Source organism: Cynocephalus volans, chromosome 3 (assembly GCF_027409185.1).
Source record: "Cynocephalus volans isolate mCynVol1 chromosome 3, mCynVol1.pri, whole genome shotgun sequence".
Lineage (NCBI taxonomy): Eukaryota > Metazoa > Chordata > Mammalia > Dermoptera > Cynocephalidae > Cynocephalus > Cynocephalus volans.
The window spans coordinates 27,057,035-27,071,248 of record NC_084462.1 but is presented as its reverse complement, the minus strand read 5'-3'; the positions used below and the strand labels follow the sequence as shown (position 1 = coordinate 27,071,248).

The 14,214-nt window shown below is 46.6% G+C and overlaps 1 protein-coding gene and 1 non-coding gene across 5 annotated transcripts; one reads left to right on the top strand and one right to left on the bottom strand.

Moving 5' to 3' along the window:
• The first annotated feature begins 1,776 nt into the window (after positions 1-1,776).
• Positions 1,777-11,945, top strand: RHBDD2 (rhomboid domain containing 2). 4 transcript variants are annotated; one of them, XM_063091170.1, is made up of 4 exons: positions 1,777-1,991; positions 4,073-4,473; positions 9,485-9,635; positions 11,007-11,945. In XM_063091170.1, exons 2-4 carry the CDS (start codon positions 4,311-4,313, stop codon positions 11,362-11,364), a joined length of 672 nt encoding a protein of 223 aa, XP_062947240.1. In that variant the 5' UTR covers positions 1,777-1,991; positions 4,073-4,310; the 3' UTR covers positions 11,365-11,945. The 4 variants fall into 4 exon arrangements, with proteins under 4 accessions (XP_062947240.1, XP_062947237.1, XP_062947236.1 ...); XM_063091167.1 differs by having other exon boundaries at positions 4,066-4,170; positions 9,461-9,635; XM_063091166.1 differs by having other exon boundaries at positions 4,066-4,473.
• Positions 5,174-5,307, bottom strand: LOC134374414 (small nucleolar RNA SNORA13). The gene has a single exon (XR_010023262.1). It is a non-coding gene; the product is annotated as a small nucleolar RNA SNORA13 (small nucleolar RNA).
• Positions 11,946-14,214: the final 2,269 nt, after the last annotated feature.

Genomic DNA, 14,214 nt, shown 5'->3' with positions numbered 1-14,214 from the left:
CTAGTTCACTGGAGGATGAAACCCTGTGGAGCAAAGATGAGTCATCCAGTTGAGGGCCCCTAGACCAGCTAGTCCCCAGCCAACCCACCAGCTGACAGCAGCCCCATGAGTAGCCCCAGATGAGACTGGCAGAAGAACCACCCAGCTGAGCCCAGCTCAAATTGCTGACCCACAGAATCATGGAAAATAATGAATAAGTTGATAGTTTATCCACTAAGTTTGGAGTGGTTATGATAAAAAGGAAAGTTTGACGTGAGGTAAGACTTGTTGGACATGTGTCTCATCATGACACAGCTTCAGCATTCATGCAAACAGCTGTTGACCTGGCAGAGTGTCTTCCTGTTCCTAGCACTACAGGAATTTGGAAGAAGTTCATCAGTGATCGTGATCCTGCAAATGCAAGGTAAACGTCCTTCTAGGAGCAAGGGAGCTATGGCAGCTGAGCAGCAGCCCCAGGAGGAATGCCTCCTTCCATCAGAGCCAGCAGGAGCTGCCAAGCTGCAGGGGCAGCAGCTACAGCTGAGTAAAACCAAAGCCTGCAGCAGTGGGCAAGGAATGGAGCTGATAACAGTAGGGCAGTTCATGGGGAAGGAGCCAAACGCCTCCACGATGTGAGGGGAGAGTGTATTGGGGGCACGGGAGAAAAAGGGTAGCAACCTTTAAAGCTCCAACTGAAAGGAATAACGGGTATTGTGGAATTAAACAGAGAAGACATGGTGAGGGACGCAGGGACTAGCATCCAAAGGGAGCCACTAGCACCCCTAGTCTGAAAGAAAAAGGAAGGAAATGGCGGTACAGACCTCCATAGAGTTGGAGCTGTGGAGGAGGGGCTGGCTGACAGGAGCCTTGGCTGCAGAGGGACACAGACCCTTTGGGGTGTGGGGAGCAGAGTGGATTCCAGAACGGAGCAACCGGAGAGTAACCAGCACAGAAGGTAAAGTATTTGTTTAATTTTCAGGAGTCTATGTGGTCTCAAGTCAAATTTACATACAGTAGTGGGCAGGATATTTGAGACAAAGAGTGAAAAGGGCAAACACTGGGATCCAGCAAACCTGGATTCAAATCCTATTCCTCCCGCCTCCCACTGGTGACCTCAGGCAAGTTCTTTCACCTTTTGGAGCATCTGTAATCAGAGAAACAATATTCCAGCTGTCTACCTTAAACTGCTGTTCTCTGGCGAAGGCGCTTTTCATACTGTAAAGTCCTGAAATAGACCTTGATTATTAAGGTGTTATGAGTATTACATCCTTAACTCGTCTCAAACAGAATCCCTCCCCCGTCTCCCGCCCCTTCCTCTCCAATCCAGCCACTGAAGCTGCCCCGGCTACTCTTGGCCAATTCCAGGCCACAGCGGGAGGACCCGAGTTCTGATTCTGTCTTCGCCATTTAAATGAATTACCCAAGGACCTCCTAGACCTCAGTTCCTCTTTGGTATCACGGGGATGAACATAGATAAGGGGGTGTGGTATGAAAGCGCTCGATAAGCCGTAAAGCACAACAATCACTAGGTATTTAGAACGGGAATGATGAAATCAAAACCCCGGCTGGGACACTCGAGCCCCCAAAGCGGCGCGCAGACCCGACTCATGCCAGCCCCAAGGCTGCTCCAGCCCGAAGGAGCAGACCGCACCTCCCGCCTTCTCGCGCGCGGGGAGGGCTGGTCGGTGCGATCCAATTGGGCGGCCCTGGGGGGCGGGGCCTTGGGAGGCGGGGCTTCCGGCCACCTCCTCCGCTGTTGCCAGGGAGACAGCCGCGGGGAGGCGGAAGGAACCGAGACCCACGGTAGGTGCGGGGCGCGGGAACGATGGCGGCCATGGCGGGCTCGGGGCCCGGGTGTCGGAGCTGGTGCTTGTGCCCCGAGGTGCCATCCGCCACCTTCTTCACTGCGCTGCTGTCGTTGCTGGTGTCCGGGCCCCGCCTGTTCCTGCTGCAGCCACCTCTGGCGCCCTCGGGTCTCACGCTGAAGTCCGAGGCCCTGCGCAACTGGCAAGGTGAGCAGGGGTTGGGCCGCGATCGCGGGGCGAGCCTGTGCTCCGACCTCGCCTGTCCCAGGCTCCAGCCTCCCAGGACTCGCCCCTTCAGTCCTCGCCGTCGGTCTGCCCCCGTCTCCGTCCGCGTCACCGTTCTCCCCACCCGAGGACCAGCCGTGAGCACGGGCCCTTGCTCCCCATCTTCGACGTCTTTGTCTCTGCAGAGTACCGTCTTCGTCATCACTGTGTCCCTTTCCTACCCGAATTTGTTCCCTTCCCTGTCGTCACCGTGCTGGTCAGGGCCCCCAGACCATTTGCTAGCAAACCCATGCTCGCTCTCCGAGGATAAGGACTTTTCCTCTCCCCTTCCCATTTCATATACGCACCTACGTCTGTTTTAGGCCTAAGCCCCACTGAAAAAATTTTTTTTCTCACCTTCATCACGAGAGTTGAGCTAAACGACCTGCCCTCTTGAGCTTTGGAATTTCTTCTGTTTCTTCGTTTGTATCTTAATCCTGACTCCAATTCCCAGATCTTGTGGGGAGGAGAGGGTCTTCTGCCTTTGAGGAGGTGCTTGTTTTCTCTGGGGGAGAGAAATTTTGCAGTTTAAGTATAAACATCCGTCCGTAAAATACATTTCTAGTCTCTGTTTCTTCCTCATTCCTTTCTGGGAAGAATACGAGAAATTTGTGTAGCTCTTGCTGTTTTGCAAAACACACTTCTCGTGCATTAATCTCAAAAATCCCATGACGTAGCCCTTATTATTTATTTATTTATTTATTTATTTATTTATTGCCCGTTATTTAGAAGAGATTGAGATGAGGCTTAATGCAGAGAATCGCAGAGCTATTAAGTCATACAATTAAGACAGGAACCCAAGTTTTTCCTTTTATTGTGATGCTTTGGGACTAGAGCCAAGGAGTATATAATTCCCAAATCATAATGAGTAGTTTCTAGAATCTGTTCACATTTATACTTGGAATTTCAGTTTTGGAAGCACTAAGCAAATAATGAAGTACTCTTCAGATAATGAAGCCTTCTGGAGATGCCTGACTGAGATATAGGGTCCCATAGCCTGTTTCCCTGCTCAAATCTAAAACTCTTCCCCCACTCTACATACATGCAGCACCTCCTCCGAGACAGAAGCAAAATGCCAGCCTAAACTGGGCCCCCCCTTTTTTTTTAGTGCATAGCTTCCTTGGGTGTGGGGCTCATGGACCATTAGATACATAAGGACCTTTAAAGGCCTCAAGCCTAACCCTGTCACTCTATAGTGAGGAAACTGAAGCCAATAGGGCCTGTGACTTGACTAAGCTCAGCCAGCCTGAATGTGATAGAGCAAAGGTTCCACTCTAAGTCTTTAGGGTCCCACATTTAATAATTACTGTCACTTCATCAGTCTCCATCCTTCAGTTTAGTGTTTTGGCCTGCAGGGACATAAATGTACATTAGAGATAACCGCTTTTAGAAGAATAAAAAAGTGGGATTCTTTGCTGGCTTATTGCACATAAAGCATTGCCCTACCTGTAAGATTGGATAAGCACTTCCAAAGAAGACTTCTAATTCTATATCTGTATTATTAATGATAGTTTTATAATTCTTATAGCTGCAAAATAATTCATGGTCCCTTTTTTCTTCCTCTGAACAGCCACTGTGGAAGGAGAGGTCAGGATTACAGCTGAGGAGACTGGCACACAGAGTGTTAAATGACACCCACTCAATCCACCCTGAAGCTCTTACAGTTAATTAACACTCACACTGCCCAGTGAGGTAGGTCAGTATTAAAACCTTAAACAAGGATTATAAAGCACTGTACAGATTCAGAGACCACTCCATGCCAAAAAGTATTATTCTTTTTCCACATGGAAGGCAGTTACTGATAGACTCACTGCAGGTCTGGGAGAGAGCAGGGATTAAACATTCATGCCTCTACTTTAAGTCTTGAGTCCTTCGCTGTTGCCTCCCTCTGCTTGTCTTGGGTCCTGCTGATTTTCACTGGCTGTCAGTTCTGTCATGGGAGCTACTCCCTTTCCAAGGTGGGTTTCCTTCCTTGAAGCAACCCAGCTTCAGGCCTCTAACCCAGCTCCTTCTTCAGTTTACAGGCTGGTGACCTACATCTTTGTCTATGAGAATCCAGTCTCGCTGCTCTGTGGTGCCATCATCATCTGGCGCTTTGCTGGCAATTTTGAGAGAACCGTGGGTACCGTCCGCCACTGCTTCTTCACCTTGATCTTCGCCGTCTTCTCTGCTATTATCTTCCTGTCATTTGAGGCTGTGTCATCGCTGTCGAAGCTGGGAGAGGTGGAGGATGCCAGAGGTTTCACCCCAGTGGCTTTTGCCATGCTGGGAGTCACCACCGTCCGCTCTCGGATGAGGCGGGCCCTGGTGTTTGGTGTGGTTGTGCCCTCAGTACTGGTGCCATGGCTCCTGCTGGGCGCCTCTTGGCTCATTCCCCAGACATCTTTCCTCAGTAATGTCTGTGGACTTTCAATTGGGCTAGCATGTATCCTTCCTAGAAGAGAATTGTAGAGTGATACCATGCCAAAGGGTGAACCAGGTTGGAGAGTCTGGGGTGTCAAGTAGATAGAGTCTTGGGCTCAGTTGTAGGCAGTCTAGGTTCTAGCTTCAGCTTTGGAAACCATGTGGCCTTGGACAGTTCACCTCCCCTCTCTGAGCCAGAATTTCCTCATCTGGAAAATATCGGCATAGTTGTCTCCTCAAGCCAGCTTAGCACTGCCAGTTAGTGAAATATGCTGATTTGATTTTTTTTTTTTTTTCTTGTATGCTGAGGTATAAACCTACATTTAACTAAATTATGAAAAGAGTTTTCATTAGAAGGATCTGGGATACTTGTAAACTGGAGATGTTGTCTATGAAAGAAATAAGAAACAGGTTTGTTTTTGTTAGGTTTGATCTTTTTCTGAGGGAAAAAAAATGAAAGAAAGGTAGGCTTTTACCATATGGGTGGTTAAAAACAGGGTAAGCATTACAGCCTTTGAAAAAATATTCTGGCAATTAGGAAAAAAAATTCTGAGATACAAAGTGGGGTTTTTTAAACATTAGAACTGGCAGTGTTGGGGGTTAGACAGGGTACACTCCTAAAATGTCTTCCATTTTAGGATTCTATAAGCTGTTAGGGATAGTGTATAAATACAGGTGATTGAGAGCATAGCTGCTTTTTTTTTTTTTTTTTTTAAAGCATGAACTGTTACTTATGCAGCTCCTACACAAAAGATACCAAATTTAAGGGCAGGGAAAGTCTGAAAAGCATTTAATTTATGCCTTTTTTCTTACCACATTCACTAGTTTCCAAAAGGGAATGGGCAACACAAAGGCTACTTAGCTCCTATTTTTAAATTATAGCTTAATTTCATTGATTTTATACCTTTAACTTCTACTATAAAAATGTAAAGCTATAAACTCTTTTGCTTGTACCACTTTAGTTGCAACCCACAAGTTTTGATATGTTGTGTTTTCATTATCACCAGTTTAAAATAATTCTAATTTTCCTTGGGATTTCTTCTTTGATCCAAAGGTTATTTATAAATGAGTTGTTTAATTTCTAAATATTTGGTGATTTTCCAGGTTTCTTTTTGTTACTGGTTTCTGATTCAATTTCATGTGGTCAGAGAACATTCTTTGTATGACTGCAGTTCTTTTTAGTTGTTTCTGGCCCAGCATTTGGTATATCTTGGTGAATGTTCTGTGTGTATTTGAAAAGAATGTGCATTCTGCAGTTGGTGGATATAGTGTTCTATATATCTCAGGTCAGGGTTTTGAGGTTGTTCAAGTCTTCTATATTCTTATACTTTATCAATTGCTGAGAGAGGACTTTTGAAATCTCAACTATAATTGTGGATTTGTCTATTTTTGCATTTCGATTCTGTCAGTTTTTGCTTCCTTGATTTTGAAGATCTGTATTGGGTGGATACACATTTAGGATTATATGTCATCTTAGTGAATTGACGCTTTATCATCACGAAATGACCCTTTTTATCTCTGGTTTTACTCTTTACTCTAAAGTCTATGTTGTCTGATATTAATATAGTTATTCTAGCTTTCTGCTTTCTTATAATTAGAGTTTACATAGTATATATATTTAAATCCTTATATTTTTAACATATTTGTGTCTTCATATTTAAAGCACATTTCTTATGGATAGCATACAAAGGTACTTCAAAAAGTTTGTGGAAAAGCAGAATTAAAAGATAATGAGTTGGTTAGAGTGTGGTACTGGTAACACCAAGGTCCAGGGTTTGATCCCTTTACCAGCTAACCACCAAAAAAAAAAGTAATAATTCAAACCGTTTAGTGAACTTTTTGAAGAGCCCTCATATAGTTGGTTCTCCAGTCTGACAACCTCTACTTTTTAAATGGCATGTTTAGCCCATTTCCATTTAGTGTAATTCTTGATATGGTAAGGTTTAAGTCTACCAGCTTGCTGTTTATTTCAAATGTTCTTTGTTTTTTTTTCCCTCTCTTCCTGCCTTCAATTGCATGTTTCCTTAGTAATTAATTTAATCTTCTCTGTTTGCTTATTAGCTATATCTCTTTGCTTTCTTTTTTTAGTGGTTGTGCTAGAGCTTACAATATGCATTTTTAGTTTATCACAGACTACTTTCAAATAATATACCACTTTAGATATAATTAAAAAACAAGCAGACATTTACCCACATATTTTCCATTTCTAGTTCTCTTTATTCTTTTGCTTAGGTCTCAGTTTCCATCTGGTATCATTTTCCTTTAGCCTAAAGAATGTTCTTTTACATTTTTTTTTATAGCAAGTCTGCTGGTGACAAATTCTCTCAGCTTTTGATTATCTGAAAGTACTTTTAATTCACTAACTGTAGGATTCTAGCCTTCTCTGATCCCCCTAGATTCCCTTTGTACTATTAAAGATGTCATTGCATTATCATCTGGCTTGTATTGTTTCTGATAAGATATTAGTGATCATTTTTATTGTTCCCTTTTATGTAATGGCTTCTTTCATGATTTTTTGTTTATCACTGGTTTTCAGCTATTTATGATATGCCTTACAGTAGCTTTCTTAGTGTTTATCCTGCTTGTGATTCATTGATCTTGAATCTATGAGTAGAATTTTCATCAAATCTGAAAAAATTATGGTCATTGTTTCTTCAAAAATTTTTTGTCCTATTTTCTCCTCTCCTTCTAGGACTCCAATTACATATGTGTTAGACTACCTGATGTTTGGTGGGTCACTGAGGCTCTCTTCATTTCTTTTTTCCCTGCCTTTTCTCCCTCTACACTTCAGTTTGGATAGTTTCTATTGCCCTGCCTTCAAGTTCAATGACTTTTTCTTCTATAGTGTCTAATCTGTTATTAAACCCATTTCACGTGTTGTGTGTTTTTATTTCACATGCTTGTATTTCAGTTCCATTTGATGCATTTTTATAAGTTTTCATTTCTGTATAGAGATTCTTTATCTGTTCCTTTATTATGTTTATGTTTTCCTTTAAATACTTATTTTTTATATACCTATGTATCTATAATAACTGTTTTAAAATCCTTATCTAATAATACCATCATCTCTCCCATTTCTGGATCTGTTTGTTTCTATTGACTGGGTTTCCTCCTGATTATGGACCCCATTTTCAGGCTGCTTTGCATGTCTGGTAATTATTTTATGCTAGACACTGTGAATGCTATATAATTAAGGGCTGGGTTTTGTTGATTTTCTTTAAAGTATTGATTTTTGTTCTGATAGGCAGTTAATTTGCTTGAAGATTGGCTTAAAATTTGAGATTTGTTTTTAAGCTGTTTTAGGGAGAGTCTAGAGTAGCCTTCATTCAACTGCTAGTTTAGCCTTATTTTTAAGGCATTGCCTTTTTGGAGATCTCTTCCCGAACATCCTGGATGTTCAGTGAGATCTCTCCACTCTGTCTGGTTGGAACTCAAGCTTACATTTTGTAAGCTCTAGGAATTGTCAAGCTCACAGCTTTCCAATAGTTGTTGTTTCTCCAATAGATTTTCTTGCCTGGCTTGAGGAATCTCAGCCTGTGCATGTGCACCTTAATATTCAGCTACAGATTCGGAACTCCTATGCAGATTTCCAGCCCCATCTGTGAGTAGCGCCCTCCTCTCCAGCACTCTAACCTACAAATCCCAGCCACTTCATCCTCCCCAAACTCATCTGTCTCTCTGGCTCAGCAACAAATGCTGCACTCATGCTGCAGTTTGGAAAGTGCCTCATAACAGAAAGCCAGTGTGATCTTTGGATTCACTTCGTTTGTTTCCCTTTTCTTAGGGATCACAGTTTGGCAATGTTTGTTGTCCAAAGTCTAAAAACAATTGTATAATATATTGTATCCTGGTTTATATTTATTTATGGTGGAAAGACTAGCTAGTATCATTACTTCATCAGACTCAGAAGCAGAATAAATAGATTCTTGAGATCATTCTGAAATCATCAGCCATGACAACTTTTGACAACTTCCTTACAGCTTTGATTATCACCAGGTATCAGTATTTGGAGATACACTACCCTCCCTGAAAGAGTTTAGAAATATGCAGGGGCATTTTTAGATATCATAATAACTAGGTGCTACTGCTAGTTAGTTAGTGGCCGATGGCCAGGGATGCTAACCATCTTGTAATGAGTGAGACAGTTCAGCCCAGCAAAGAATTGTCTTGCTCAGAATGCTAGTTGCATTCCACTTACGGACACTGCCTCGAGGTGGTGCTTCCCCACAGCCTTCTCTCCACCACCACTGCCTCTCTCCTTGCTCTTGCTACTCGCGATTTAGGGTTTGGCATCCACGTCACTTCCTCAGGGAAAGCCTTCTGCACTCTCCCTAGACTAGGTTAGGGTCCCCAGCATATCTTCCATAGCTAAGCTTTTGTTTATCACCCCTTATTCTACCCCAATTACTTGTTACTTGTCTGGCACTTATTACTTATTCCTTAGTCAGGCATGTAATAGATGTTCAATAAATATTTGTAGAAAGGATATATGAAAAAGTGAAGGCTGAATCTTTGTGCCTGCCTAGGCAGTGGTTGGCTGACACAGGTCAGATGACCAGGATGCCACCAGTGATGAGATGTGACAGAATGGGAGAAGCACTGCCAAAGAGCCCCAGGTGAAGCTCACTTGGTCACACTGAGGTAGGGTGCCTTCCATTGGGGACAAAAGTACAAGAAGGTATCGGTCCCTCTGAAGGATATTAGGACAGCCTCCTGCCTCGTCCCACTGGAAGGACAGAGTGTGTGCTGGCTTGTGACCGTGGCTGCAGTGGTCAGAAGGCTCAGGAGATGGGCTGGGTTGGCATAGGGGTAGTTGGAGTGTGTTGACACTGTCTGCCCTCCCCTGCTGCTGGGCCATGTTCCCTGTGAGGTCTAGTGGATAGGAACTTTTGACTCTCAGTTTCCCCTGAGCTTTGTGGTGTAGTAAGCATTAATGCCTCTGTAGGTAACATGGGAACCTGTGTTCTTCGTGGGGCGCATTCAGCCCTCCTCCCTTTTGCTGCCTCCAGTTTTACTTAATATGCCAACCTCAGATGGCCTCACGTACTGCTATTCCATCGACCTCTCGGAGCGAGTCGCACTGAAGCTTGATCAGACATTCCCCTTCAGCCTGATGAGGAGGATATCCATGTTCAAGTACGTCTCAGGGTCTTCAGCTGAAAGAAGGGCAGCCCAGAGCCGGAAGTAAGTCCCAGAACTTTTAAGTCATATTCTTAAAGCATCTCCAGAGCCTGTAGAGGGTGTGGCTGGTTCAGTGCCATGGGTAATAAAGGAATAGAGTGTGGGCACATTTGAAAATCTGCACACAAGTGTCTTTTGAGCACTCTGGATTCTGCCCAGCTGTGTCTGAAGTAGGGACCAAGCAGGAATGGGAAAGGAAAGACACTTGAGGACACTTGCGTGTAATCCTGAGTGACTTGTGGACAGGGTAGGAGTGCCCCTGTCTAATGTTGTTAACCATCTATCAATGCTGACAAGCACCCTGTGCAGGTCAGACTGGACTGTGGCATGTGGTAGCCCTCATAAGAAGCATAGACAGTACACACAGCTGACTGTGTTGCCTAGGAGGTGGCACAACCCGGGACCTGAGAGGTAGGGTTTTCTTGGCCACCCATCAAGAGAAGATAAGCTTTACTGTTTTCCAGGCCAGGCTCATTAACTCTCAGATGGAAAGTGCTAGGCAAGCTGCCAGATCTCATGTAGCCTTGGTCCTTCTTTTATAGAGGACATCCAAAGACAAGCTGGCCATCTGGACAGCTTGTCTCCCTGAAGGCTCTTGTTAAGAAAAAAATTTTAATGCCATGAGAAGTACTGTTACATGAAGTGTCCTGAACCTGGACTTAAGCAGCTAATTTGTAAGGTCATGTTTTAATTGAAATGTGTACAGATTGAGTCTAAAACCTAACACAAACATCAGTTGTATTGACATTCACTCTCCATATTTGGAACTGTGCACAAAAGTTCAGAGGACAAAACCCTTGGCTTGTGTCTCCATCCATATTCCCAGCCACATGTGTCTGTAGTGGGGTCTTTAACCTCAGCACAAGCAGCCCCTCACTTCCACTTCCTGCCAGACAGGAATTTGAGCTATGAATCTTAATTCCTGAAGTCACAGGTAGAAAATTTCACACCAGACTAGGCCTGGGCCCAGGCCCAAGCCCTCCATCCCTCCCTCCACAGGTGGCTGTGTTTTCTTTGGGTAAAATTTCTGAGCCAGTCACAAACACACTGACTGCTGTGACCTGGTCCTGTCTCCATGTGCTTTATCAGCTGCTGTGAGTAGGTTATGCCTCTGCTGGTCTCAGTTGCAGACCCTCATACTGCCGACTTGTGTAGGACTGTGAGTGGGTATTCCCTTTCTGAGCATCTGTTTTCTGTTCCGTTGAGATTAACCCTACTCCCCACTTGGTACTTGGAGCTAGTCACAGAAAATGTCCAACACGTGTAATGTCAAGCAGGACAGCAACACTGCACTTTCCTCATGTGGAATGACAAGGTTCTTTGTACGTTGGCATTCCTACCTGAGTGAGCATTTATTCTCTTGTTCCATTCCAGGCTGAACCCTGTGCCCGGCTCCTACCCCACGCAGAGCTGCCACCCTCACCTGTCCCCAAGCCACCCCGTCACCCAGATGCAGCATGCCAGTGGTCAGAAACCAGCCTCCTGCCCAGCCTGTGCTCCAGGGCACACACCCAGCCTGCCTCCATACCAGCCTGCCTCCGGCCTGTGTTATGTGCAGAATCACTTTGGTCCGAACCCTAACTCCTCCAGTGTCTACCCAGCTTCTGCAGGCTCCTCCCTGGGGGTCCAGCCTCCTGCCCCTGTCAGCTGCCCTGGCACGGTGTATTCTGGGGCCCTGGGCACTCCTGGGGCTGCAGGCTCAAAGGAGTCCTCAAGGGTCCCGATGCCCTGAGAGAGAATTTCTAGGGAAGTTCTCACATCTTGGCCTTCTGAAGAAGGTCTTCTCTGAGCTAAGATTTTCTTGACAAAAAATTATTTATTGAACACCTTTATGTGCCAGGCTCTGTGTTGAGTACTTTGATAAATGTCCCTATTTCAATCTCATTTATGCTCATGACAGCTTTGTGAAGTACAGTTTATTGTCCCCAGTTTACAGATGCAGAAAGCGAGGCATACTGTGGTTACATGTGAGTCCCGTGCCCTGTAGTGGCACAGCTGGGGTTCTTAGCTCCAGGCCCAGGGCTCCTCCCAGAGGACATGTGGGAGAAGAGGCCGTGCTGGTCAGTGGCCATTTCCAACTCCACTATCCCTTCCTGTCGTGTGTGCAGTGCTCTTGGTTATATAGTGTCCCTGTGTCTGTGTCTCTGCCCTTCGGGAGCTCCCAGCTGGTGTGCTTGGAAGTTTCCAGGCCTGTGCAGTGTATCTCCCCTGCAGTCATCCCCCCACCCAGACCCTTCTGCCCCAGATGTGATGAGATGGGCCAGTGTGAACTGCACCAGCATGCTGATGGATCCATAGTGTTGACGGCTTTTGTATAAAGATACAGCTTGAACCTGCCCATGGCATCTGCCTCATTTGTGGTCTTGCTGAGGGAGATTGAGAGCACTGAGATTTACGTGGGGTAGTGGCAAAGATGAGAGATGCCCTGGGGTCGGGTCAGGCAGACAACCCACACCCAGTGGGTCAAGAGTGGGCATCCAACATGGATGAGCTGCAAAGGTACTGGGAGAGGTGGAGGGACCAGTGAGAAAGTAGGGCAGCCCTGGTAGGTAACAGCAGGAAGCCACTACTGCCCTGAGGGAGGAGCTGGGACCTCAAGAAGGGTTGCTGGCAGGACCATATACCAAGAAGTGACATGGGCACTGGTAGATGTCATCTGAAGCAAGAGAGATGAGAAGAGAGCCCTGTTCTCTGCCTGTCATCTATCGTCAGTGTCTCCCATTGGCCACATTAACCAGGAACCAGCTGGCAAGTGAGCTCAGAAAAGGTAGTTTGTGGGGGGCAGCCCCCCTGATGCAGAGCAGGGCAAGGGCCAGGGTGTGACTGAGCCAACAGGCACTGACAGCCCCTGAGGAGAGCTGGCTTCTGATCGGCCATCCACTGGGCTCCTCATGGTGGACTCACGTCAACAAGGTGTGCCAGCTGTCGGGGGCTTTCAGGGACATTGTAATGCATGACCTTCACTTATTCTGGGCTGGTTTTCTGATAGGTCCTGGGTATTCAGAGGTGGATGAGACGCAGAACCCCAAACCCACTCAGCCTGGCAAGGGTGGGGCAGTGACAGGCATGTACCCAGGTGGCCTCTGAGACATACTCGGGGTGAAGGGGTGGGGGGTGAAGATAGGAAGATGACACTGAGCTGGATTGGGAAGTCAGATTTGCAGCCAAGGAACTGGATGCCCAGATTGCAGCTGGGGCTTATCCGAAGTCACAGAGCAGGTCTGGCAGGGCCCAGCCTAGGCTTCTGACTCCAGTCGCGCCCGCCCGGGGCTTTCCCCATAGTGTCACTTGATGCATGTAGGCTGCTTTGTGTTCTTAGACATTTTCCCTCCATTCCAATCCTAGGCCTCCACCCAGAAACGGGTGAAAGGGGCACCTGCTCCCAGTGTGGCAGGGCCACATCCCCTGTTTTCTCTGACCTTCCTACAGGGACTGGCTGGCTGGAGCTGCGGAAGCCATGGGGGTGGTCAGGCTGGGGGCCTTTTCACAGGTCCCTGAGACACAGAGCTGTGAGGGTCCTCAGAGGCCATTTGGTCCAACTGCCCCTGGTTTTACTACTGGTGTTCCAGGGAGGCAGGACCCTGACTCGGGTCCCTGCTGCACCTGCTGCTCCAAGACTGGTTCTTGGGTTTGTTCAAGGCCTGGGCGGCCTGGAGCCAGATTAGAATGGGGCCATCCCTCACCCCCACGTGCATTCTGGAGGACCTGGAGGGGATGCTAACCTCCCCCGTTTGCCCATCGAATCATCCACTAGTATGTCCCATGTCCAAAAACCATTGTCAAATCTGCCAAGCCTCAGGCTGGGGATAGAGATTTGCAGTGAAGGTCAGCTCTGTGTGCACTGGGAACCCCTAACACAGGGCCTGCCGCTCAGTAAATATTTGTGCAATGAACAAATGAATAGGTGACTTCTGCCCTCAGGGAGCTCAGTCTAGCAGGGGAATGGACAAATAAAGAATTGTACTTCGGTGTGCTGGAAAACTGTGATGGAGTCCCCCAGCCCAGCATGGGTCACTGAGCACTAACCCTTCCATGGAAAGAGAGAGGGGCTTTAGAGGAAGGGGAGGAGCATTCTGTCCTCTGGCTGTTGTTAGGAGAATGGGGCATACAGCTCAATCAGTATAAGGGAAAGCTGTCACTCCCTACAGGCCAGAAAACTCTCCCCTGCCTCCCCCTGGCAGACCAGGACCCACTGCAGCCAGAGAAGCTTCCAGACTTTATCAGTTTCCCCGGTTCATCAGCTGAGGGCAGCAGAGAAGCAGAATCATGCTCTGCTATCTCTACAAATCTTCCCTGGGGCCGGCCACAATCCACAGCTCAGGGGAAGCAGGAGGAAGGTTTGCTCCTGTACCCCGAGGACCTCGAGGACCTCGTAGGTATGTAGGGGGAGTCCCTGTGCAGCCAACTGCAGCACAAGGTAAAGGACTGGGGGAGCCATGCATGCTCAACCCTGCGAGGATCATCCCTTCACACACCTCTTCATTCATTCATTCGGTCTTTTATTGAACGAACACTTTGTGAGCAACTACAGAGACCCAGGCCTGTGCTCAGCCCTGGGGCTCAAAGATGGAGAAGAGCAGCC

Coding starts and splice junctions, on each gene's coding strand:
- RHBDD2 (XM_063091166.1), top strand. CDS start 1,805: ATGGCGGCCATGGCGGGCTCGGGGCCCGGGTGTCGGAGCTGGTGCTTG. Junction 1,992..4,065: donor GGCCCTGCGCAACTGGCAAG/GTGAGCAGGGGT, acceptor CTCCTTCTTCAG/TTTACAGGCTGGTGACCTAC. Junction 9,636..11,006: donor AGGGCAGCCCAGAGCCGGAA/GTAAGTCCCAGA, acceptor GTTCCATTCCAG/GCTGAACCCTGTGCCCGGCT.